This window comes from Lutra lutra, chromosome 3, assembly GCF_902655055.1.
Source record: "Lutra lutra chromosome 3, mLutLut1.2, whole genome shotgun sequence".
In the NCBI taxonomy this organism is placed as follows: Eukaryota; Metazoa; Chordata; class Mammalia; order Carnivora; family Mustelidae; genus Lutra; species Lutra lutra.
Genome location: NC_062280.1, coordinates 112,348,365 through 112,375,632, shown reverse-complemented (window position 1 = coordinate 112,375,632; position 27,268 = coordinate 112,348,365). Strand labels below are relative to the sequence as shown.

The 27,268-nt window shown below is 48.0% G+C and overlaps 1 protein-coding gene across 22 annotated transcripts in view; it reads left to right on the top strand.

Annotated features, from left to right (window-relative positions):
• Positions 1-18,724: 18,724 nt before the first annotated feature.
• Positions 18,725-27,268, top strand: part of BIN1 (bridging integrator 1) — a 55,486-nt gene continuing 46,942 nt past the window's right edge. For 4 of the 22 annotated variants that reach the window (XM_047722697.1, XM_047722696.1, XM_047722689.1 and 1 more), the window contains exon 1: positions 18,729-19,144. In XM_047722697.1, coding sequence (XP_047578653.1) covers positions 19,061-19,144 — 84 coding nt within the window. In that variant the 5' untranslated portion in view covers positions 18,729-19,060. Of the gene's footprint in view, positions 19,145-27,268 lie in introns of all 22 variants that reach the window. The other 18 variants (XM_047722688.1, XM_047722703.1, XM_047722693.1 and 15 more) reach the window with 12 other exon arrangements.

The following is a 27,268-nucleotide window of genomic DNA, read 5'->3' as shown; positions in this document are numbered from 1 at the left end:
AAAGACTAGTAAGGAGATGGGCACCTGGATGGCTCAGTCCTTTAAGTATCTGCTTTCATTCACATCATGATCCCAGGGTCCTGGGATTGAGCTCCCACATCGCATTGAGCTCCCTGCTCAGCAGGGAGTTTGCTGCTCCCTCTCTCTCACTCCTCCCCCTCTGCTCATGCTCTCTATCTCCCTTTCTCTCTCTTTCTCAAATAAATGAATAAGATCTTAAAAAAAAAAAAGACTAATAGGGGCATAGCAAAAGAAAAAGGGGCCAGCTAGATGGGACAATTTGAGTATCAAATTTGGGACAATTCGAGTATCAAATAAAAGGACTGAAGTGACTGAAAACACTCAATAAGGAAAAACCCATGAGTCCATAGTAATGTTTAAAAAGAAAGAGAGGGGCATCTGGGTGGCTCAGTTGATTAAAGAGAGGGGCATCTGGGCGGCTTATGACCTGCCTTCAGCTCAGGTCATGATCCTGGAGTTCTGGGATCAAGCCCTATGACAGGCTCCCTGCTCAGAGAGAAGTCTCCTTCTCCCTCCGACCCTCCCCCATCTTATGCTCTCGCTCTCTCTCTAAAATAAATAAACAGGGGCGCCTGGGTGGCTCAGTGGGTTAAAGCCTCTGCCTTGGCTCCGGTCATGATCCCAGGGTCCTGGGATGGAGCCCCGTGTCTGGCTCTCTGCTCAGCAGGGAGCCTGCTTCCCTTTCTCTCTCAGTCTGCCTCTGCCTACTTGCCATCTTTGTCTGTCAAATAAATGAATAAAATCTTAAATAAAATAAATAAAATAAACAACAACAACAAAAAACCCTTAAAAAGAAAGGAAAAAAAAGAAAGAGAAAGAAGAAGAGGAAAACTCCATTTCACTTACTACCCTAGATGGTTATTGGACCAATTCCTAACCTAGAAATAAAGAGAAAGAATTAAGCATTCAAACTATCTTTTTAGCAGAAAGTGTAGAAGGAATGTTAGAATGAAAAATTATTTTGCAATCCCCAGTGAAATAACTGACTTAGCTCATCAGTAGACGTTAAAACCATTTAGTTGAAAGTGTGTTAGGATCAGGATACTTACATGACATTTCTCAGTTCATCTGCTGATTGCGAAGCAAAAGCAGAGCTCCACAATGGAAAGAGTAGGCTGTCACCACCTTAACCAAGTGACCAAATGAAATATCACTAATAACGGCATGAGCCTACATCATGTACTTCCTGTTGTGATATGGTGTGAGGTACACAGCCTCAGGGGTCAAGTGAGCCTGCTGACGAGTGGTTAGACTCAACTTCCAGTTGCTAGTAAGTTCAAGGGAACAAGTCAAACAAACCTCGAGGAAACATAGTTCAGAATATGGGACAGTCTATAGGACAACTGACCTGGTTTCTTCAAACAGGTAATATCATACCCTCAACCCCCAAAGGAGGACGGTTTGAGATGGACTAAAATGTCCCAGGGAATAAATGCAATATGCGAAACTTAACTGACTCCTGTTTCAAAAAAAAAAAAAAAAAAAAAAGGTAAGAAAAGAAAAAAAACCAGTGAGAGTAAAATTAAATTGGTAAAACTGGTAGAATTAAATTAAATTTAATATGGAGTAGATGTAAGATGCTATAGACATATTATTGTTAAATTTCTTAGGCACGATAATGGTCATTAATTTATGAGATGCACATGGAAGCCTCTATAAGTGAAATGTCATGATACTCGCAGCTACACTTCAAATAGGTCATATATATATTATATATTTATTTAAATTATATGTAATATATAAATTGTGTATACATTATATATAATATAGAAATTATGTATACCATATGTAAGTTATATATATTCTATATGTTATATGAATATCATGTATATGTAATGTTTTACTACATATATAATGTGTCCAAGTGTTCACAGCTGTTGCATTGAGGAGTTGGGTACATGAGTGTTGTGTTATTTTTTTCAAAAGAAATTCTAGTATTTATTGATAAATGTAAGACTGATGCTAATGAAACACATTTTTTTAAAAATTGAAGTATAGTTAAGATACCTTGTATTAGTTTCAGGTGTACAGCATAGTGATTTGGCAACTGTATACATTATGTAGTGCTCACTGCAATAAGGGTAGTCACCATCTGGCACCATACAAGTTATCACAATATTATTGACTATAATCTCTATGCTGTATTTTTTATCCCTGTGATTTATTTATTTATAACTGGAAGTTTGTACTACTTAATCCCCTTGCCTATTTTGCCCATTCCTCTGTTCCTTCCCTCTGGCAACCACCAGGTGTTCTCTGTTTATGACACTGTGTGTGTGTGTGTGTATTTGATTTATTTTTTAGACTCCACCTGTAAGTGAAATCATATGATGCCTGGCTTTCTCTGACTTATTTCACTTAGCCTAATAACTTCAGGGTCCATCCATGTTGTCTTGAGTGGTAAGATTCCATATTAGTTATGCCTGAATAATATTCCCTTGTGTATATACCACATCTTTATCCATTCATCTATCATGGACACTTGGGTTCCTTCCATATCTTGGCTTTTGAGAATACTGCTGCAATAAACATAGGAGTCCATCTTTTCAAATTATGTTTTCATTTCCTTTGGGTAAGTACCTGGCAGTGGAATTAACTATTTTTAGTTTTTTGAGGAACCTTTATACTGTTTTCCACAGCTGCACCAATTTACATTCCCATCAACACTACACAGGGGTTCCTTCTCCACATCCTCACCAACACTTGTTATTTCTTATCTTTTTGATACTAGCCATTCTGACAGGTGTGAGGTTATATCCCAATGTGGTTATGACTTGTATTTCTCTGATGGTGAGTGATGTTGCACATTTTTGCATGTGTCTATTGGCTCTCTGGATGTCTTCTTTGGAAAAATGTCCATTCAGGTCCTTTCCTAATTTAAATAGGATTACTTGTGGATTTGTTTTATTATTTATTTATTTATTTGGTGTTGAGTTGTAGGATTTCTTTATATATTTTGGATATTAACCCCTCATTGGCTATATCATTTGCAAATATTTTTCCCTTTCAGTAGGCTGTCCTTTCATTCTGTTAATGGTTTCTTTTTTCTGTGCAAAAGCTTTTTTTAAAAAATATTTTATTTATTTATCTGTCAGAGAGAGAGAGAGAGCACAAGCAGGGGAAGCAACAGGCCACGGCACAGGGAGAAGCAGGCTCCCTGCTGAGCAGGGAGTCTGATGTGGGACTGGATTCCAGGACCCTGGGATCATGACCTGAGTCAAGGGCAGGCAGCTAATGGACTGAGCCACCCAGGCATCCCAGTGTGCAAAAGCTTTTTAGTTTAATGTAATTCTAACAGCTTATTTTTGTTTTTGTTTCCCTTGCCTGCAGTAAGTGAGGAGACAGATCTGGAAGAAAGTTGCCGAGGCGGTTGTCTAAGAGATTATTGCCTGTGTTTTCTTTTAGGAGTTCTATGGTTTCAGACCTCACATTTAGGTCTTTAATCCAATGTTAGTTTACTTTTGTGTGTGGTATAAGGAAATGGTCCAGTTTCATTTTTTTTACATGTAGCCAGCTAGTTTTCCTAGCACCATTCTTTGAAGAGACTTTCTTTCCCCCACTGCACATTCTGGCCTCCATAGAAGCGAGGATTTATTTTCAGGCTCTCTATCTGTTCTGTTGATCTATGTGCCTGTTTTGGGGCCGGTGCCGTAATTACTGGCACTACTATAGCTTTGTACTGTAGCTTGAAATCTGGAATGGTTGTGTTAGTCTTTCTATATTTCTTTATGCTTGAAATTTTCCATTAGGGAAAGTTGGAAAAAAAAAACCCGTAAAAGCAAAAAAAATCAAAATAACAACAAAAATCGAACATAATAAAGGACCTTGCTTTATAAAAAAGAAGTCATGCTCTCCAGAGTGGCTAGCTGGATGCTAGCTCTTGCTGCTGTTTTAGTTCTCACGTGCAGCATGCCCATAGAAAGTAGTTCTGGGAGAAGACCCCATTCTCCAACCACTTTCTCTCTTCTGACTATTGTCAAACTTTTCATGGGGCAGTATGACAGTGTTTGGCTTTCTCTCAACTTAATGTCAACATTGACATGTTAAATCTGCTGGCTTTTTTTCCTTCCATTTATCATTAGACACAGTAATTTACTTGGTGCCAGCATGATTCTAAATGGAAACAGATTCCAGATTTCTAGCCTGGTGTGGCTGACAGCACTCAGTTATGAGACGATCATGCAGATAATCCAGGTGCCGACACTGGTGTTTGCCTGCCTGGCTCCCTTTTATCAGTACATTGATGACAGCACAGTGCTAGCTTTTTAAAAGACAAATTATTTATTTATTCATTTATTTAGTAAAGGCAGAGGGAGAGGGAGAGAGAGAGAGAATCTCTAGCAGACTCCATAGTGAGCATAGAGCCTGAGGTGGGACTTCAATTCATGACACTGAGATCATTACCTGAGCTGAAATCAAGAGTTGGATGCTTAACGGACTGAGCACTCAGGTGCCCCTAGCACAGTGCCATCCCCTTTTATCCCCCAAAGATCTTATTTATTTATTTGACAGAGTGAGAGAGAGAGAGAGAGAGTACAAGTAGGGGGAGCAGGAGAGGGAGAAACAGGCTCCCGCTGAGCAGAGAGCCTGACATGGGACTTGATCCCAGGACACTGGGATCATGACCTGAGCTGAAGGCAGAGGCTTAACCAACTGAGCCCCCAGGCGCCCCACAGTGCCAGCTTTAATGCTCATGTTCCCAAACTCTCTTGTTGCAAAGCGTGACATGTGACCCAGTTCTAGCCAATGGATGAAGCAAGTCATTCATGGGGTGAGGCTCCTGAAGAATCTCTGTACCAGGGACACACTTGGAGGGCATGAGGCTTCAGTCTTTTACTCTTTGCTCCTCCATTTCTCCCTGGCTAAAATTGGAGGTGCAGTAGCCATATTGCTGCTGTGAGCATAAATGTCCCATAAACTAACTAGAGTACCTTAGCCAGCAGATGGAAGAAAAGAAAAGAAAAGAAGATGGAAGGAATCCTATGTCCTTGATAGCATCTTTGAATAGTTGCATCTGCCCTAGACTGCTTTTCTCTGGACTTCTTTCTACATAGAAAATATACGCTCATGTGTTTAAGCTGGTGTTTACTGGCTTAACTTGCAAATAAATATATCTCTGTATGATTCATTTTGAATATACTAATGTTAGATGTTTAGGTTACCATATATGACATGAATGTAGATGCAAAAATTCTTAACAAAATATTAGCAAATAGAATTTAGCAATATATAAAAGAAAATATACACCATGACAAAGTGGGATTTATTCCAGGGATGCAAGTTTGGCTCAATATTAAAAAAATCAATCAATGTAATCTATTACATTAATAGTCTAAAGAAGAAAAATTATATAATTTCCATTGATACAGAAAAATCATTTGAAAAATTCAATACTTATAATAAAAACTCAGATAGCTAAGAATAGAGGGAACTTTCTCACTCTGATAAAGAACATCTTTAAAAAACCTACAACCAACATCATACCTAATAATGAAAGACTGGATGCTTTCCCCACTCTCACTACTGCTGTTCAACATAGTACTAAAAGATCTAGCCAGGGCAATAAATCAAGAAAAGGAAGTTAAGGGCATACCGATGAGAAAGGTAGAAATAAAACTATGCCTATTTGCAATTGACATGATTTTCTACATAGACAATCCTGATGAAAGAAGTCAAAGATGATCTAAATAAATGGAGAGACATTGCAGTGGTCATGGGTTGGAAAACATTGAAAAGGTATCAGCTCTCCCCAGATTGACATATAGTGCAATTCCTATCAAAATCACAGCAAGAAATTTTGTAGATATAAGCAAGATTATCCTAAAATTTATGTGAAAAGACAAAGGAGCTAGAGTTGCTATTCCATTTTAATTCCAACTATTCTACACCAGTGGATGTTCAATGCAATTCTGAGACTAGCTATGCAGAGTTGGACTCCACAAATTAAAGGTCATGGTCCCCAACAAGACTGTTCCCACTGCAGATGCTGGCCACAAGTGGGGTCCCAAAACACTTGCATGTCTGATCAACTGGATGCAAACTGGGGGGTTCCCATAGCCTCTTCAAGTTCATTGATTCATTAGAATGATGCAAAGAACTCAGGAAAGTATGATACTTAAGATTATAATTTTTATTATACAAATTAGGGACAGTCAAATGAAAAGAAAAGTAGGACATGGTCTGGGAGGGAATGCAGAGCCTCTGTGCTATCTCCCTGTGGAATCAGGGGACATCGCACTGTTGGCCCATCGATGTGCTCACCATTCAGGAAACTCCATTGAGCTTCAGTATCCATTGTTTTTATTGGTGTATCATTATATATTGAATCACTGGCCATGTCAATGAGCTCAATCTCTGGTTCCCTTGCTTTCCCTGAGAGCAGAGTTTGGGCTGATATCATTTGGCCCAAAGCCCTAGGCCTGCAATCACATGATTAGTCTTTTCGGTGATCAGCCTTTATTCAAGAGTCATTTTATCTCTTAGCATAAACTCAGACGAGATCCAAAGGGTTCACGAATAACAGACATTCCTACTACTTTGGAAATTCCAAGGATCTACGTTCTCATCTAGGAACAAGGGACAGATTCCAGTAAAATTCTTTAGTATATTATAGTATAAATATATATAGCATATATATATAGTATAAATTTCTCTGTATATGTTATTATATAATAGCTAATATTATACTTTATATTATACTATATTGCATAATATAATATAAATTTCTCTATGTTATTATATAATAACTAATATTATACTATATATTATAGTATATTATATAATATGTATAAATTTCTTTATACATATTATTTAGTAATAGCTAAAAAAACTTTGAAAAAGAAGAATAAAGGGGGAAGAACCACTTTATCTGTTTTCAAGGCTTATTATGTAGCTACTGTTATTAAGACTATCTGGTATTGGTGAAGAGAGAGACACATAGATCAATGGAACAAAATAGAGAAACCCAGAAATAGACCGACACGTGTGGCCATGGTGGTGGTTTATATTAATCTACACATGTGACAAAATGACAAAGAGCTTCACACACATTTTGTACCAATGTCAGGGTCTGTTTTTTTTTTTTTAAGATTTAATTTATTTATTTGATAGAAACATAGTGAGAGAGGGAATAGAAGCAGGGGGAGTGGGAGAGGGAGAAGCAGGCTTCCCTCTGAGCGGGGAGCCTGATATGTGGCTTGATCCCAGAACCCTGAGATCATGACCTGAGCAAAAGGCAGATGCTTAATGACTGAGCCACCCAGGTGCCCCAGGGTCTGGTTTTATATTGTATGTGAGATGTTATTTCTGGGGAAAACTGGGTGTTAGCTCTGGGGGGAAATGTGAGATGTGAGATGTTAGTTCTGGGGGAAACTGGGTGAAGGGTACACAGGCTCTCTCGCTACTATCTTGCAAATTCCTGTGAATTTGCCATTATTTCGTGGTTGAAAGTAAAGAAAAAATGGGAGCAAAATCAAGACTTTTCCAGAAAGAAATTATAATAAAGGATATGGACTGACTTGTGCACCTCATTAGACTTTGCTCCCCTCCAGAGCCCACAACCCCAGTCTGAGAATCAGAGAGGTAGAGAGGCTGGGTTTGAGTCCTCCTATGTGCAGATGCTGTCTGCTTGCCCTGGGGTGGGGGGCCCTGATGGTTGGCAGAGCTTGTCCCAGAGAAAGGCTTCATCTAGTCAAAAAAGGTACAAATAATAAAATAGCCCTTGCTCTCCCTTTCATTCTCATCTCAGCTTCTCCCATGCATTTGAGTGCATTCCACCTCAGATGCTGTGGGCACTGACCTCTCCTTGGAGAGACAAACAATAAGGCAAAATAAGTGCTATGGGATTGCAGAGCAAGGGCACTGGGCTGCCTGGTTGACCAGAGGAGGCTTCTGGGTGGTGGGATTCTTGAACTGGGTCTAGTGTTGAGTTAGAAACAGTGAGTCAAAGGGGGATGCGGGTCAGACCCAGGGAAGAGCTTGTGCCAAGGCCTGTAGGGGAGGGCTGGCAGGTAAGGCTTGGGGTTGGCTTTGAGCCTAGGAGTGCAGGGAGAGGAAGGTACAGAGGCAGGTGGGAGCTGGGGCACCAAGACCCTGCACATTAATATACAGTGTTTGGAATTTGTTTTAGAATCTCAGGAGGCAGTGAGGGCAGGAGAGTTGCACTGTCAGAATAACATTTGAGAAAAATCTCCCCAGGCAGAGGAGAGGGCAGATGGGAGGGGAAAGGCAAGGGTCCAGACAGGAGGGCAAGGCAGATGGGAGGTGGGAGGCCTGAAGGAAGACAGGCTCTGGGCACAGGGAAGAGGATTCAGAGGGAGATGGTTTGGAGGGGCAAAGTTAACCAGGGCTGTGTAGACACAATGTGGCTATAATGGCTTTAGAGCCCAAGCCAGGTCCCTTTCAAGAATCTCTGGAACACAGCTTCCTCCTGGCTGCCAAACTGTCCCCGCCTGGACCCTGGGGCAGCGTGGGTCCAGCCCCGGGCTACCTCATAGCATTCTCGGAGATGCTGAGCCAAGAGCCTGGTCATGGCTTGGGAATGTTTTAATTTCTGTAGATGACTTGCACCAATGTCAGAATTTTAAAATGGGTATGTCAAGGTGCTCACTGCAGGGACCTCTCCCTCTCCAGGGGGGCTGCACCTGCACTGGTGAAGACCTCAAGCACAGGGCCCACACAAGGCAGTTGCTTTCCTCCTGAGGTGTCTACATTTGTGTATCTGTAGAAGTTAATCAATTCGAAATACCTACCTAGTTCACGTTTCCTTCCCCCTCCCACTTGCAGAATTTTGGGCAACAAGCAACATTTTATTATGTTACAAATTATCATTTACTATGGGTAGTTCGTAGAGTATTACCTGTACCCTTCCAGACTGAGGACTCCTTGCAGGCAGGGACCTGCTGTATTCTCTGCTGTGTGTGTCCCCAGTGTCTGGGGCCAGCCCGCCTAGTGCTTGATGATGGGTGATCTGGAGATTTCACTCCCTGCGGGCAGACAGTTCTTCCAACAGCCTTTGTTTCTGTACTTATAGGCAGGCTGTTTTGGGGTCTAATTAGGCTGTAAAAAAACACCTCCCTGCTTCATGTTTATGGTGGGGTTTACATAAACTTTATATATATTATATATACCTACACACACGTAATTTGCATAAACTATATATGTACATAAACTGTGTATGATATATACAGGATAGCATTGGGAATGCTAACCACTGCTTTGCCCCTTGGCATTTCTGTTGCTCCCGACCTTTCCTGGTTCAGACAGATGAGCTCTGCTTTCATTGCTTCCAGGGACAAGTCAAATTTTTGGCTTCTGACATTTGAAAGCCGGGATCTGTTCATAAGCCAGTATACCGGGGGCAGTGACGTATGAGTTAGCCTAGAACAAGTCTGTCTCCTATAAGACCAGAAAGTTACTCTTAGGGTGGGACTGTGGAGAGTCAGAGGGAAAGTGAACACAAATTAGATGCTCTAGGTTCTGATGGAGACCAATGCCCAGGCACAGGGAGGGCGACGGAAATCCTAGCCAGGTCTGGAAGAATGTGAGAGCATAGTACACTTTGCACAGAGTCCTCCCAGAAGTCATGCACAAGGCACGGGAAGCTCTGCTCTCCTGTCTGGGCAGTGGGCTAAGGAAGCCTCAGAAGGTTACCCATGGCCCCAACATGGAGGGGCCAGCGAAAAGATTCCTATGTCTGCCCCACTGCCCGAGAGGTATCCTAGAACCTCAATCATGAAGGATGTAAGATGTCTCTCTCAAGCCCTGGATCAGACCTGGGATGCAGCCGTGTGGGTGACACAGAGAACCCAGGCTGGAAAGAGAAGAAGAAGGCACACTATGGTGTGGAAGTGGCCAGAAGACAAATGTGAGGACCAGAGCCTTCTAAGTCTGGAGAAATGAGAAAGGGGGATGGAATGACTTCTCGGTGAAATAAGGCTTGAGAGGGAAGAGTAAACGAAGTCACAGTTAGTTCTAGCACAGCCCAGACTGTGGCTTGAGCTCTGCCCCTACTACCTATGAATATGCATATATTAAGCCATTTTTTATTTAAGGAAGCATTGTGTTTTGGAGGCAGAAGCCATTGAATTGGACATTGTCAGATGTTTACTTAAAGTGAACAAAAACTATTATGTTCTGTGTCCCACTCCGTAAAATATAAAATACGAGAAACATGATTTCATGACAAGAGTGCTGCAGGCCACCTGCACTCTGTGAATGTGGATCACTGTCTGCGCTGCCGCAGCCCACATGGCAGGCCCGAGAGTCAGAGCTCAGCTGGACCCTCGGTGCCTCTACCAGCTCCCAGGGGCCAGGAACGAGGCTGGGTGGTAGAAACCGGCTTAAATGCAATGCGGGTCAGCAGGAAATAAGTGAATGAAGAAGCATGGCCAGTGAGTTATAAAACCATAAGTAAATACAGCGTCCTGAATGCAGCAAGCGTCAGCTAGAGAGAGAGGAAGTGACAAGGGTGGGACCTATGTGAAGACAGAAAGGCAGGCGACTTTGATTGAACACAGCCTGCCCACTAAAGAGACACCAGCTCCAGGTAGGTCTCCCCTGCCTTGGTGCTGAGTGCCTGGGCTGACCTTGGGTGGACCATGCCCAGAGCCAGGTGCAGTGGCAACATTCTAGCAGGGATTTGCTGAGTGTCTGATCCGTGCTTCACGGAGAGCGTCGGGAGTCAGAGCTAACCAGACCCAGTCCCGGCTGCCCAGGAGTGTCAGCTGGGGCTGTGGTTCTCAAATGGAGCATGGCCTCCACTCAAAGGCCACCACAATTCTGTGTAGGAGGTTGTCATTTCTCAGCTCGTCGTCTGAGAAAGAAATGATTCTTCCCCATGAAGATGCATAACCTCTACTTCTGCTCTGGTTGCCATCAGGCTGGAGGAGCACATTGGATGCATCCCGGCTCACTGTCAGAATTAAGTATTGGGTCCTAAAGTGTTTTCCCCTCACAATCACGGATTGACTTTTGGGAGATATCAGGTATGTGAGAAAGCAGGCACAGAGAAGTGCAGAGAAGGGTCACTTAGCCCTGCCTGAGTTAGGTGGGTGGAGGAAGGCTCGAAAGAGGAGATGACGTGTGAGCTGGGTCTGAAGGGTGGGGAGGGGTTGGTGGGTAGCCAGGTGAAGACACGGGGCTGAGGGCTGGGCGTGGCAGCAGATGCATATGAGACTTTAGGAAGGGTACATTCAAAGGCCCAGCACAACTGGGGGTTCTCTGGACAAGGTGACACGCATCAGGGAGGCCCCCTCCACCCAGGTGTTTGCTTGCAGACACAAGGATGCTCAGAAAGCAAAACACTCAGCTGGGCCGCAATTATGTTTCACGTATATATGACGAACTTGAGTAGAATAAGTAGGAGAAAAAGATGAGAAGAGAAAAATTCATCATAAAGAAGGAAGGAGGAATCTGGTATAAGGGGAGAAGAATTTTCCTAAAAACTAATGAAATTTACTGTCTTCTCATGTGCATTTTGAAATCTTTGATGAAGGGTCTCTTCAGATCATTTGCTTGCCTTTTTGTTGTTGTCTCTTAAAACAGGTTGTTTACCTTCTTGTAACTGAGCTATAACAGTTGTTCATATGTTTTCAATGCAAGTCCTTTCCTCGTATGCATGATGAGTGGATTTTATGTGACTGAATGACCTCATAATGGTCGCTTTGAAAGAACAGACTTTTTAAATGCTGAGGAAGTCCCATTTATCACTTTTTAGTGGGAGCTTAATATTCAAAATATAGATATGCCAAAACTTAGAAATTTACTCATTTAACCAGCCCATGCTTGGATATTGAGGCTGCTTCCCACTTTTTACTGTTTCACTTGTTGTGAGGAGTGTCACACTTAGACCTGTGTTCTGTTCTTAGGACGCCAATGCTTGCAAGTCTTTTGTTACATGCTCTGAAATGTCTTTCCTAGGGGGCTCCTGGTCACTTGTACATGAAGCTCAGTTTCAAGGGACCACCCAATCCTCCCTCTTAAGAGTCCAATAGCTTGTTAGTTTGTTTATAAATAAATGAAACTCTAGAAATGTCTGAAAACGTGCATGTGGCATTTTGTCCCTGCTCTCTGTTTGGGAAACCATTTTTTTTCATAGATACTACAAAGGCAATGCTAGTAAATTTCCAGTGAGCCTTTCCAAAGTCTGGAATCTTATTTCCAAAGGAAGTCAGCAGTGATTTATTGAAGGAGCACTGGGCAAAGGGTTGTTTGCTTTTCTGCATCTCTATTTGTCCGTCGGTAAAGCTGGCAAAGGTCATCCTGCTATGTCTCACCACAAAGACAGCCACAGTCCAGGTTAACTGAGAGACACAATTGTTGGCCTTTAAGAAAATGTGTCATGATAGTACCTACCATTTATTGAGACCACTAAGCCCTATGTTACCTCTAATTCTCAGCCTTGCCCTGTGTGTATTATTGCTTCACTTAGAAGCTACAGGGAGTGACTGGCCCAAGGTCACATGACTAACAGTGACAGAGCCTCTGCCTTCTGGCTCTGAAGACTATGAAGTCATTTTCTTGCTCTACTACATTTTAGCTGCACTGCAAACCACACACATGACAGCAAAAGTTTAAAATATGGAGGAGAAGCACAAGTAAGTTGATTATCTTAAAAATTTTGCTTTGCTCTTGGAGACTTCATTTGTTGGTGGCAAAAGGGAGTAACTGGTTCTTACTGGAAATCTTGTTTCCCAGAAGCCTTGGAAATATCTCAGAGGCATTTGGTGGCCCAGTGACGGCCCTACTCCCCAGACTCTTCCTGCAGCACCTGGTTAAATCCGATCAAGGCTGGAGCTAAACATCTGGGGTGGTAGGTTTGGAAACCAGGAGGCAAATCCCCGGACAAGTCTCCTGTCAGAAGTTCCTCTGGAAGGTCGCCCTGACATTTCTGCAAGGATCTCCTAAATTATGGCTGCACAGGCCGGGGAAAGTGGACAGATGTCCACTCAGCACCAGCTTGATTGTGAACTGCATGTCTTCAGCTTCCTTTTCCACCTTTAGTCTTGCCTCCTATCCTTTCACTAGGTACTCATACATCCTGATTTGCCCAGAACACTCCTGGTTTGTGTCTACTCTCAGTTGGAATCCACCCCCCTCCCAACCCCTTTCGGTTTATATTAATACAGATGGACCAGGGAGAGGCACTTCAGAGAAACTCTCACTTGATACATCAGGGAGTCAATAGGGTTGTCTCTCAGAAGGGCATTATTATGAGAACACACATTAGCCATGACTCTTTTGATTGTAAGTGACTTCCAATTGGCCTCAGCAAGAAAAAGATGTATTGGTTCATGTAGCTAGACTGTTGGAGCTGAGGGGTGTGCAGGACCCAAGCCTGATTGGAACCAAGTTCTCAAACAATTTTGTTACATCTGTCTCTCTGTCCTATTTCTCTCACTGTCCCCAACTCTCCAACTCCTTGTCAGTTTCATCTTCTAGGCAGGATTGTCCACATGGTGGGTAAAGTGGCCCCTGAGGACTCTAGACTCACATCCTCTCATCTTAGCAAGTTTTCTGAAAAAAGGAACTTTCCTTTCCTATAGGCGTATATCCCTTCATGCCCAGGGAAGGCTCTGATTGGCTCTGCTTGGGTCATGTGCTCATCCTGAGCCAGTTGTTACTGCTTGGGTGAGTGGCTTGCCTGGGGTACCTACACATAATGGCAAAGGGACACAGCTGCACCAAACCACACCAAATGAGGAAAGAGTCCCTAAAGAAAGTAGGTCAATCAGCTGAGCTGACGAAATTGCATCCGCTATCCACTATATACAGCCATCATTTACATGGTCACCTCTTGATCCTCAGGGGCTTTACGTATAATGTTCATCGTTTCACAGTTATATAAAGAGATTCACCCCCACATTATAGATGAGGCTTGAACTGTTTAAATAATATAGCCACAGATGGAAATGTTGTCAACAGAGGACCTGACTTCTGACTCCAGATCTGTCTGCTCCTTCTACGATATCCTGGTGGCCTTTTACGGTTGAGAGGGAGTGAGGATAATCTGTCAGGGGGGGCTTCTTGGACACAGATCACACATAGGCTGCCCTGAAATAATGCTTTTGGAAAGACAAATCCCCTTCTGGTTCTGCCTGTAGATTCTCCTGGATGCTCCATCTCTGTAGGCGACAAAGGCTGCTGTGCCAGGAGGCAGGTAGAAAGCTGGCCCATTCCAGTCACTGGAGATGGCCAGGTGCTGACTGATCTCAGCCTTGGACCTACACTGTGTCCTGTGCCTTTGGGTAAACCCACCCTATCTTCTCTGAGTCCCCATCATTATACAATGTTGGCAAAAATCTTACTGCTTTGCACACAGGGTTCTTCTGATAGTCACAAGCATGCAAATAAAAAATCTTGTTTCGTAAGATAAAACAATGATGATGATGACGATCATGAGAGCTTCTTATTCAATTCTTGAAGAACAGAGGGAAAACGTGCGGGCAGTGTTTTTTCTCTTCAAGGGAAAGGAGGACTGCCGCTTGTGTGAGTTTTTGGCGATTTGGAAAATCATTTTCCCAGACCTCAGAGTTCAGCTGTGCACGCACACATAGTTCGTCTTTATGGTTACTCTTTCTGTGCTGCCATATTGTGGTTTCCCAACCACTACCCCAGGGGACAACTTCCTCATTTCAATTCGTATTTTTAATAACATTTCTTTCTGATCACAAAAATAGTATTTGTGCAAAATTTGGAAAATAAAAAAGTGAGGAAAAAAAAAACACCTGAATTGCTCCACCCAGAGAGATACAAAACACATTTGGATAGCAACTGACACTAGAATCATATACAACTTAATATTCTGCATTATTCTGCTATCAACACGTTAGTGGCATTTCCCCATCACAAAAAACTTCATAAACATTGTTTCGGCAGACATTTCTTGCATTGCTGTACTATAGTTAACTCCACAGGGTAACAGACCTTTGCGCAGAGGTCTGGGAGTGGGCTGGACAGCTGGGCCCTCGGGGTCTTCTGTGCAGAGCTGGAGGGATGCAGGGGCGGGAGACCTGGGCCCTGAAGGGGCAGAAGGAAAGACAGGCCCAGAACACGTTGCAAATTTACTTGTCTGTTCATTTATTCTTGCCTTAATATTTGAGGCTCCATTAGGCACCAGTTTCCCTTCCTGTTCTATCAATGCCCATTTCAGGTCTTCAACATCCCTCTCTTAAAGAGCCTCCCTGCCCCTTTCCAGATCCCATCCTGTCCCAGATGTGGTGCACTCCTGGGAAAGGAGCCCTATGGAACCCACCACCGTTTCTGCCAAGCCCAGCTCAGGACCAGTACCTAGGAGGTGCTCCGAACTGTTTGGAGACTGAGGGACAGAGCAAACATGAATAATAACAGCAAACAATGGCAATAAATAGGGGAATAAATAGCTAACACTCATGTTTTCAGTTTTGCATGATTATAAATTAAGGTGACAGAAGTCTGTGTGATTAAACTTTGCTGAATTTTTATTTATCTCCTAGACTTGAAATTCTAGGATTGAAGAATGAAAGCATTTTGATGAATCTTAATACATACTGCAAGATCACTTTCCAGAAATTCCATTTTCTGTTATACTCTCAGAAGAGTGCATGTGAGTGTCTGTGTTTCTGGTTTTAAGTAATGTAATTTAAAAAACTGTTCACTGATTTGATGAAAGTGGAGGGAGGAATGATATTTTCACTGATTTAATGAATGCATTTTAAATTTCCTGGTAAGACTGGACATCTAAAGTTTTGCTTTTTGTTTTTTTTTAAAGTAATCTCTATACCCAATGTGGGACTTGAACTCATGACCCTGAGATCAAGAGTCACATGTTCCTCTCACTGAGCCAGGCAGGTGCCCCAAGACTGAACTTTTAAAACCTGTTTATTGGTCATTTGAATCTCCAATTTTGTGACTTGTCCATTTGTGCTATTTGCCCAGTTATATTGGGATCTTAGTGTTTTTCTTGTGTATTATGAGAGTTCTATTTTATTTTCAAAAATATTTCCTTAGGGGGCGCCTGGGTGGCTCAGTGGGTTAAAGGCTTTGCTTTCGGCTCAGGTCATGATCCTAGGGTCCTGGGATTGAGCCCCAAATCGAATTGGGCTTTCTTCTCAGCAGGGAGCCTGCTTCTCCCTCTCTCTCTGCCTGCCTCTCTGCTTACTTGTGATCTCTGCCTGTCAAATAAATAAATAAAATCTTAAAAAAAAAAAAAAGAATTACTGTGTTTAAAGATAGAGCTATGTGTGTGTTTAGTTATTAAGGCCAAATAGCATATTACGGAATATTTAGGGAATTAAGAGGAAAGAATCAGCCATAATGCTTTAACCTTAAACACATCTATTTCTTTTTTTTTTTTTTTTAAAGATTTTATTTATTATTTGACAGAGAGAAATCACAAGTAGGCAGAGAGGCAGGCAGAGAGAGAGGAGGAAGCAGGTTCCCTGCTGAGCAGAAAGCCCGATGTGGGGCTTGAACCCAGGACCTGGGATCATGACCTGAGCCGAAGGCAGTGGCTTAACCCACTGAGCCACCCAGGCGCCCCATCTATTTCTTTTGTGCATGGTCCTTTTGAGTCTTGGATCATGAGCACTTGTATTTATTTTTAGTGGTTGCAAGGATAGTGCACGCAGTTTTTGGTCTTCTCCTTTTCACTCACAATTATACCGTAAGCATTATTTTCATGTTGCTATAGCCCTGTAACAGTTGTTTAGAATGATCCCTCACTGGCCCCTTTGGTTGCTGTGCAAGCTAACTGATTCTATTCTGCCAATAACCGTGTAAGTTGCTTCTATTTTTTTTTTTTTTTTTTTTGTCAAGTGATATTTTGAAACACCGAAGTCCAGCAAAGCAGAATCTCCCACTGTTCCCTGGGAGCCAGCTGGAATACAGTTTGACTTCTGCTCCTTTCCTCCTTTCCTCAGAGGAGTGTTGGGAGAAATCACTCTTAGGGAATGGTTAGAAATGGCAAATGGAAAAGAGACCATGAGGTGAAAGCATGTTGAGCTTTTAGAAGAAAGTTGCTTTAGCAACTCAGGCCAGGTCGTTTAGGTTTTGTTTTTGTAACTTGTGAATCGATCATGAGTTTATAATAATAATTTTGACAAAATGCTTTCCATTCGTGCAGTGCTTGGTGTTTTTTCTGGGAAGCAGTTCAGTGTCTCAGCTGAGGGCTTTAGTGCCAGAAGATCTGGGTTTGGATAATCTGCTTATCTCTTGTGACCTGCAGCAAGCCTCAGTCTATCTTTCTGCAAAATAGGAGTAATAATAGACCAGGAGGGAGGTTACGATCATCCTCTGTGGGTGCTGAGCAGTAATGGGAAGAACCAGAAGGAGCAGCCAGAGTTTGGGGGGACTTCCAGGCAGAGGGAAGCCAGAACCTTTTATCTCCTGGGCCTCAGTTTCTCCACTTGTATGGGGAAGGGTCTTGGTGTATGATCTGCAAAGCCTTTCCTGCTCTTCCCAGGAGCCTCTCAGGGACCCCTTCCCTGGCTTCTGTCCATTATCCTCAGCAGGGCCTCCAGGACTCCTTTCTACATTCAGCTCCACCAAGTCTCTGAGAAATCCTCCAGGGTTGTCCTTGGCCTCCAGGACAGCAAAGGGCTGTGGCATCCTTCAAAGCCTCTGACGTGATTTGGGGAAGGGGTGTGAGAGGAATCAGTAGATTGAATATATATTTATAAATTTCGAATGAGTGTCATTGATTTGTTGGCAGAGCTGGTTAGCAATAACTTTATCCTCTTTTTGAATAATGATCATCAATCATTCCCCCCCCCCCCCCCCCCCCCCCCCCCCCCCCAGCACAGAAGAGAAGACAGCCCACAGTATAGTGTTTGAGACCCTGGAATGAAGAATCAAGAGATTTGGTTTCAGGCCAGTCTGTGCTTCATTTTTTTTTTAAAAAAGATTTTATTTATTTATTTGACAGACAGAGATTACAAGTAGGCAAGAGAGGCAGGCAGGGAGAGAGAGGAGGAAGCAGGGGCTGGATCCCAGGACGCTGGGATCATGATCTGAGCCGAAAGGAAAGCAGAGACTTTAACCCACTGAACCACCCAGGCGCCCCTTCCCCCCACCTCTTTTTTTAAAAGATTTTATTTATCCACTTGACAGAGAGAGAGAGAGAGAGAGAGATCACAAGTAGGCAGAGAGAGAGGAGGAAGCAGGCTCCCAGCTGAGCGAGGCGGGCTTCATCCCAGGAGGGAGAGGCTTAACCCACTGAGCCACCCAGGTGCCCCATGTGCCTCATTTGTAAAAGGGGAATGATAATAGCACCCACCTCTTAGGGCTGTCGTGGAGGCACTTAGCTGAGTGTCAGGCACACAGTAAGCGCTTAGTAATGTTAAATAGTAGTAGTAGTAATAATAATAACTCTCAGCAAATGCTAAGATGGAGATCCTGGTTGGCATGGAACTAGGTGCCAGGGATAGAGATGTGAAGTTGTCCCAGAGAACCCAGGTGGAAACCGGTGAGTCTATAGGCCAGGAGGAGGCGGAACGTCCGGCGTGAGGCCAGAGCCCAGCCCCAGGCAGGAGAGCGGCTTTCTGCCGCGCGCTCGCAGCCGGCGTTTCTCTGATTCCAGGGACATGCACCAATCGTAGCTCTTAAACCCTGGTCTTGGAACGCACTGGTCTCAAAGTGGCCTCCTCTCTGGGGAGGACCGGCATCTTAGTCTCCGCCCCGGGGCGGTGTCATAGGAGTGTCCCGGGAGTCCCACTCGCCGCAGCTCCCGGCATCCGCGCGCACCGCTCCCTCCTTCTTAGCCAAGCGTTCCGGGGCCCGCAATGGCCCTTTAAAAGGCAGAGTCTAGTCCAGAGGGGGCGGGCGGGGGGCGCTGACCGCCGTCCGAGGCCCGGCCCCTCCTCCCTGTCCCTCCCTCGGTCCGTCCCTCCCTGGGTCCCCGCGTCGCTCGCCCCCTCGTTCGCTCGCCGGGCGCACGCTCCGCCTCCGTCAGTCGGCTCGGCTGTCTAGCGCGCAGCGTGGAGCCGGAGCCGGGGCCGGACGCGCGGCTAGGGGCTGGGGGCTGGGAGATCGGCGCCCGCCACCGGGCCAGGCCTGAGCCGCGATGGCTGAGATGGGCAGCAAGGGGGTGACGGCAGGGAAGATCGCCAGCAACGTGCAGAAGAAGCTCACGCGCGCGCAAGAGAAGGTGAGCGAGCCCGATCCCCGGCCTCCGCGCGGTCCAAGCCACCTGTGCCTCCCTTCCCGTCCCTCCCCCCGCAGGGGCTGGTCCTCACCCGGGATCGGGCGCTGTCACCTCCGGACGACCGCTGCCGAGGGCCTTCGGGGCTCCATAGGCTGCGGCCCCCGACGTTCTGGGCGCCTCTCCCGTCCGCGTCTTCTGTCTCTCCACCCCCAGCGGGGGCAGAAGAGGGCGCAGCTGTCCTCTCACCCCCTCCTCCTCACCCCCCGCTCTCCCCACCCCCAGCTTTGTATATTCTCCGCCTGTCCGCGGAGAAGAGGCGGCCCACGCTCTTCTTCGGGCGCGAGGTCCAGTAAATCCTGCCCTGGAGGCCGAGGGCCGGGCGGTTGGGAGGCGAGGTGGCGCCCCTAGTCCCCCAGCCCTGCGCGGGCCACGCGGGCTGGGCCCTTGCTAGGGGGAGGGAGCCTGCCCCTTGTGTCCCAGGGCCGCTCTGCTCCGGGAATCCTGAGGCTGTCCCTCAGCCCTCGGGTGCCAGCGGTCTAGCTCCAGGCCTCTGGGCGCTTCCTGCGCCCGCCGTTCCTCCTCCCTACCCGCCTCTCCACCTTCAGTCCCCGCGGGCTGAAGGAGGGATCAGGTTTCCTTTCCTGAGAAGTGCCGGAGGCCTGGACGCTGCGGCCGGGTCCCCGGGGAGCACAGCACTGCGCGCCCCTCCGGGAGGTGCCCTCCTCCGAGCCCCGGCTTTGCGTTTCCCGCGGCTGGGAAGGGGGTGGTGGCTTCGGCTCCGGGAGCCCACCACCTGGGTGGGGAGCTGGCCCGAAGGAGCTGGGGCCACACCGGGGGCGTGGGGGGCGCCGCAGGAAACCCGACCCCTCAGTGTCCACAGCAACTGGCAGCAGGCGAAGGGGATGGAGCCTGGGCTTTCCGTGGCACCCTGACAGTGCAGGAAATGCAGTATTGGGGGGCGGGGGTCCGCGCCTGTTCAGCTTTCTATCCCAAGCCACCTCTGGTTCATTGAATTGGATCACGCCAGCTGCTGACGCCACTTCCCCTGCCGACTGGGACTCTGAAATCTAGGATTTCAGATTCTGTGCTCCAGTCAGGGTGGTCCCCCAGTGCCCCCCAGCGGAGTCTCTCCCACCCGACACTCAGGCAAGAGTGGGAACCCGAGGACAGGCCGGCCTCCTTCAACCAGTCTGTGGCTGTTTATAAACAATGACTTTTGCAGCGGAGACCTTCGGGCTCCCTAAGGATGCAGTCACGTGATGGTGGGGGGGGGTCGGTTAGAGCTTCCTCAGCGCCTCCCTTCGAGTCCCGCGGCTCATCCTTGTAGTCCCAGGCTAAGGAGATGGGTGGTGTGCATGGAGGTTAGGGCCATCAGCCAAGCTCCAGATCTGGCCTGCCCCGGCAGCTGTATACCCTACCCACCGACCCTCCTCCCCCACCTCCTGCCCCAGGCGGGAGGAGGGATTAGAGCACCGCAGATACTGGCTGGGGGCTGGGTAGACTTCAATAAGCTCTGGTGGTGGTGGAGAGGGGCAGATGCTGCTGCCCTTGCTTCCTCCCCCCATCCTCCTCCTGCCCAGGACCGGGTAATCCATCTAGGTGCCTGGAGCTGGCAGCTCTGGGCTAAGCCGACTTCCTGCTCCTTAGGGGCTAAGGAAGATGAATGGGTAGCTGGTTAGGTGAGACAAGTTCCCCGCCCCCACTCCACTGATGTCCTACTCTGCTCTGGCTCCCCTTTGCTCTTTTGGTGTCCCCTTTGCCCTGGTTGTCTTGTCTCTGCGGCAGCATCTTTCGCTAATTTCAGGGGCAGTAGCCATGAGATTTGTCCCCTCCTTGTAAGTGGCAATATGTCATCACTGACCCCACTGAGCTGCTGCCACTGCTCTCTCTTTAGCTCCTGGTCTGTGGCATGGACAGTTGGCTGACAGCTGATCGGCCATGGATGCTGGCCTGGCCTTGGCCAAAGGCTGGCCCTTCGCAAGCCTGAGCTGCAGGGGACTGGAGTTGTTTAGTGGTACTGCTGTTGTCTTCCCCTCTGGCACCGCGCACTGGTTAGGAAACCCTCCCCTATTCTCAGAAGCCAGAGAGTAGCCTTCTTTCAGTCCCCTCCTTTGTTGGCCCTGCTGCAGTACCCCCTTCTGGGGAAGCCCGAGGCCTCAATGCACACCAGCCTCTCCCCTTTGCCCTCTTGTGGTTCAGAGCTTGTTGCAGCATGGGTCAACTCCCCAGCGTCTTTTGGTGGTGTTCAGGACCCCGTCTAACTCACATTGCCAGTGGTCTCACAGGCACCCCTGCCCCTGCCTCGTCTCAGGCAAACCAATGAGTAATAGGGACAGTTCCAGTTGCGTTGCCATAGGAGGGCATTTCCTGACCAGGGACAAGCAGTAGCTTTGGTGTGGGGCCTGGATAATATCCCCATAGGTAGGAGGGCCTTATCTCTTTTTTTCTTCTTTCCCAGTTTCCCCTCTCAGCCCAAATATCCACCAGGACTCAGAGGGTGACAATGGGGTCAAGGAAAGTTTGCCCTCTGGTGCCCATGGGGCCAGCTCTCCTGTGTCCCCCGCTGAGTATGTCTCTCCATGGGTCTTAGCTTGGCATTACCATCTCATCCTACCCTGACCCTGCATCACTGGTCTGGGTGCTCCCCCTGAGGGGAGGGCAGATCTGTGTGTGTATCCAGGCATTTACCTGACCCCAGCAGGTGCAGAGTGACTGTTTATGGACAAACAAAAGAGCATTTGGGGGCTTGGCTGGGGAGCCCTGATGCAGGCCTGTGGGTGGGCTGATTTGTGCTGTGTGCTCCTCTGCTTTCCTTCCTTCAGCAAATCCTGCCTTGGACATGTGGTGTGTGCCTGGTCCTGGGCAGAGCCCTGGGTGCAGTGCAGAGTGGGATGTGTGAGGCTCTGATTGCTGTGGAGCTTACTGTCGAAAGGTCCCACAGCCTCTGGCCCTGAGGAGACATAAGAGTGTATTGGAAGGGTCACCAGGGTCTGAGTATGCACCGCACTTCTCGCCTGCTAGCCCCTGGCTGCCCCCAGAGTGCTGGGGTGCAGAGCGTGGGCCTTTAGCTTGGGCGTCATGAGGTCATCTTCCTATTACATTTGGCTTGTTGGACCCTCTGTGAATGACTTTGTCCATTTTTGGGCCTCAGTAGGGTGACTGGGCAGAGCCAATGTAGGGTGGAGCCTGGGTCAGATGACAGAGGATTAGAGGTTGGCTGCCTGGGCCCCTTGGGGGAGGGGCAGATTGGGGAGAAGGGACAGCTGTGGTGGGGGTGGATTCTGGCCTGCTGGGTCCTGCCCCTGAGGCCCATTGCTTAGGAGTCCTCACAGAGGGGGGCCAGAGCTGGGCTGATGATGAGCAAAGGAAGAAGGCTCTGGCAGGGGTGGGAGTATGCACTCTTTCTCTCCCTCATGGCAGGCCCAAGCCTGGTGCGAGTGGGGAGGCCCAGCTGGGAGGGGGCAGGGCCCAGGGCTGGCGAGTTGGAGTAGATGCTCAGCAGAGGGAAGGCGCAATGGCAGTTATTTATAGGACCCTGACACATGGCCATGATGGCACTATGCTCGTCTGCTGGTCAAGGTCTCCTAACAAAGTAGCCGATGGGGCCAGGCCTGTACAACCAATCCTTACCCTCACGGCAGCCATAAGAGGAGCCACATGGCACAGAAGAGCAGGTGCCCTGGAAAGGGGCTCATCCGGGTCTGGGGGAGGGCCTGTGCTCCCCCCATATTCTGCATTTCTCTTTCCACATCTTTCCTCTCTCTGTCCCTGGGTATCTGAGGACTCTTCTTGCCCCTCTTTCTCTGCCCACACCCCACCCAGTGTAACCTTTTCCTCCACCTCTCTCTACCTCCCTGCTCTGTGTCTCTTCCCTCTGACCTCTTCCCTCAGAGCAATTTCTCCCTGAATCTGAGTTATCGGTGTAGGTCTTTCACCTTGCTCGCTGAGGGAAGGCTTCTGAGCTAGCCATCATCTCTGGTAGGGTGTCTGTGGGGACTCGGGAGACATTTGGCTGGGGAATGTGGGCATGGAGAGGGTGGAAACATGGCCTCTAGACTTTCCCGAGCTCCAGTGTGCCCTGGCTGGGCTGGGGCCCAGGGGGGAGCTGAGTCCCCACCTAGGAGAGTCTGCTGGCTCATGCCTGGACTCAGAGGGAGGCCAAGGCTGTTTTGCCCAGAGGCATGCAGAGAAGGGTGTGCTTCCTGTGCTGCATGGGACATGGAGAAGGTGTTTCGGAAGGGTCCATGTGGGCCAAGGTGCAGGATGAGAGTGAACACAGGAGGCCATTAGTTCCTTTGAAGAAAAGGGGCACGGTTGGGAGTGGTGAGGGGTGGCTGGGTGGTAGATTTAGGCCATATTTGATCAAGTCTTGTGGGTAAATCTTTGTATCTCTTGGATTCTCAGAGAAGCTGAGGTTTGAACTCTTCTCTCTTCTTCGCAGATGACCCCATCAGGGGCCCCCTTTCCACCTCTGATTTCTGGCAGCCAACCAGGTCCCTGCCTCTGGAGTAGGCAGTCTTGATCCAACTTGTCCCTTACAAGCTGTGTGACTTGGACAATATGAAGAGAATGCTTCTTTCCCTCCCTGCTGCTTTAACCCAAGGCCAGGCTTTGCCTGGTTCTGTTTGCATCAGGTTCTAGGATCCCTGGGGCCTACCCTCAGCATTAGGCCTCTTTCTCACCACGAGAAGAGAGTACAAGGGCACGTCGGAGAGACAGACATGCGTGGGCTTGGCAGGCGGGCAGGCAGTCCTCAGTTCCCTGTCTATGGGCAAGTGGCAGGACCTTCATGTATAAACTGGGGCAATAATGGTTCCTCTGTACATACTGGTTTTGGAGAGTAAAGCCTTGGACAGGGCCCAGCACATGGCAAGTGCTCCCTAGATGCCTGCTCTGTGGGGCAGGGCCGTATGATGAAGCCACCCAGGAGCCTGCCATCCCTGCCTAGTCCTGCTTCCCAACCCTGCCCCTGTGAGTGTCCATTTCAGGCCTCTATAGACAGCTAATCCCTGCTGAGCCCTAGCTGATCAGGGCTTATGATGCTCCAGTGCCAGGGTAGTGGTGGCGGCGGTGGTGTGTGTGTGTGTGTATGTACGTGTGCGTGTGCGTACACGTGTGCGCATAGAGGGGCAGCCTAGAGCAGGGGAGGGAATCGGACAGTTTTGGAGTGAATCTTAACTCATCTTACACATAAACTCGGTGGCTCCAAGTAAGTCCCCCCCTCCCCTCACTCTGGGCTTTTTCACTTTGGCAGTCAGTAGAGTGATGGGGGTTGCTTATTCATTCTTCTACTCATGAAATGAACATTGAGCACCCTCTAGGTTCTGGGCCTTCTTCTAGGGACAGAGGGTATAGGACTGAACAAAACCACACCCTACCCTCAGGGAACTGACCCATCAGGGAGCGAGGGTGGGGGTGAGGGTGGGGTGGGGGGAAATGCTGGCAGCTAGTGAAGCAGGAGGTGGCCCTTCACTTTTTCTCGGGGGAGTCTGATTAATGGGTGCAACTTTTCCTGAGCATCCGTAGTGCCCCTGCTGAGGGCTCAGGTGGGGTTGTGAACGTGGGTGCTCACGCAGTTCATAGGATCAGCTAGAGAGAGGCTGAGTGGAAGCTTCTGGTCTCCAGGTAAGAGGGCACCTGGGGGAAGAGGGCTTTCTGTTGGATGTCACCCTGGTATGTTGTGTTTTTCTGGAGCCTCTTTGGCAAGTCTCCTTTTCGGATTAAAGGTACAAAGAAAAGGATCCCAATGTTAAAACAACTCAGCAGGGCACTGACAGAGGACAGGCCTGGACAGTTTCGGAGGAGCCTGGGCAGGGGCTCTGGATGTAGGATTGGAGGATGGAGAGCAGGGGGGCCCTGAAAGAGGAAGAGGGAGGCACTGAATTTGGCCCAGACTTGGGGGCAGGCACTTGTAAGACTTTTTAGAAAACTGAGTTTGCATTGCTCCCCAGGCCTTCCTGCCTTTGGGCAAGTCTGGTTCACCTCTCTGAGCCTGCTTCTTCACCTGCTGTAGGGGACAAATGCCATGCAGCATGCTGTGCAGATTTGGTGGTCAGAAGCAAAGGGCAGGGCTCATCGTTCCCCATGCCATGGAAGGAGCCCTCTCGTGGGAACTGGCTGGTACCTGGGGTTTCTGGGGCCTCCCCAAAGAGGCTGCCATCTCCCAAGGAGGCCACCCATTTGTGGACTGAGCAGCAGAGCTGGCTCTGTGCTGAGGGCTGATAGGGGTCAGGGTTGGGCAGTTGAAAAATGAAAGGCACATTCTTGCTCTAAGGGAAGCCTTTGTCAAATATTAACTTAGCAATAACAGCCATGGTTTATTCTATACCTGCTTGGTAAAAATTCTTATCCCGACTCAGCCAGGTGAGGTCGTGATGACTCCCATTGAGCAGATGAAGAAACTGAGGCTGAGCAGTGGTGTGACTTGGCCATGGGCTCTCCTGGTCAACTATCTGGCTTACCACATCTCTGGTGGAACCATGCAAATGAGATGGGAATTTCTAGTGACCTTTCTTGACCCCTCCTGACCAAGAAGTCCTTGCCTATGAGGGGGATCATTTGATAGATTTGGGTCCCCAAATTAAAGGAGGGGTCTTCTTCCCCCATTAAAGGAGGTTTGAGGGCCCTTGTCCCCCACTAGATTCTCACCTGTGTGTGACCTCTATCCTTTTGGGATGTGTGGTGGGCTCTGGGGTGAGGGGATGGCCTGAGGTTTCCTGATGCAGTCTAATGCAAGAGTTTCTGCAAGAAAATGAGGACAAAGGAGGAAATGTGGTGTGTATGTGAGTATATGTGTTTTCCCAAACATAAAAGTTGCATCCAATTCATTTAGTATAAACAAACCCCCTTTATTAAGAGAGTCTGTCTACTCTTGTTTAAGTTGTTGCAACAGTGTTTCTTTTATGAAATAATGTTAGTACTAGTTATTTCTTAATGTTCTTGGGGAAGAAATAGTCATGCGATTGACCACACATACACAGACACCAAACACACACACACACACACACACACTCTCTCTCTCTCTCTCTCACTCACTCTCTCTCTCTTTTTCTCTCTCTCTCAAGTCTTTTCATGGAGTGGAATCTAAAAGTCTGGGACCCACTGCCCCTGGGGAGCTTGCTGCCCGCCGCTGCAGACTGGCTGTGTGGCGTGGGAAGGCAGCTCTCCTGGGTTCAGGCTTGAGTCTGGGCCTTGGTAGCCTGGGACCAGCCCCCTAGAGTATCTGCTTCCTGAGGGTGGGTCCTGCCTCCTGCAGTGGCCGTGGCCTCTCCCAGCTCAGTGCACTGGGTGTGTGCTCGCAAGGATGCACGGACTCTTCAGGCAGGGCTGGCAGAGGCCTGGGAGATCCCCTGGGTTTTCAGGGTGCGGGGTGGGTGGGGGAGGGCAGCTGGGGCTGTAGGACTTCAGGACTTTAGGGAGCAGAAGAGGCCATAGTTAGAGCTCAGGACTTAGAGTCGGATGGCTGGGGCACCTCCCCCTTGCCACAGTCACCTTCTGAGGGACTAGGCATCACTGCAGAGTGCAGTCTCCCACAGTAAAATGGCCTAGGACTCTGGTGGAGCTTCCCTGAGACAGGGGCTGCAGCATTTGGTCCCAGAAACTGAGGTCCTCAAGAGTGGGCTGGGGCCCTGCTGAGGAGCCCTGCCTGGCTCTAGGCCAGATGCCAGAGAGGGCTTGGCCTAACCCCTCTCTCTGCCAGAGCCTTCTTCCAACTGGGAACAGCTTTTGGGTGACAGAAATGCCAGGGATCGCTGACCTGGGGGTCTGTATGGTTTGCTGAACCCATGACTTCACTGTTAGGGCCAGTGAGCTGCTGCCCTCAGGCCCATTTCCGCTGGACTGTCTGCAGGTCTTCTTCCCTCCGCTTTCTGGACCTCCTTTTCAGCCCTGCTGCCCAGCCGATGGGGTAGGATTGGAGCCCCAGCATACGCCAAGAGGGGGAGTTGGAGCCTGGCTGCAGACAGTGGCCTCAGGGAATAGAGAGCTGGGGTGCCCTGGGGTTGGGCACTTGTGCTTCACATGCGGTGCGCAAGCCTGGGGCCATGGGCCAGCCCCCCACCGCTGCCTCTGCAGAAGGGTGGAGAGATGCAGTGCGAGGGCTGCAGTGGCTCTGGGCTGAGCCCCATG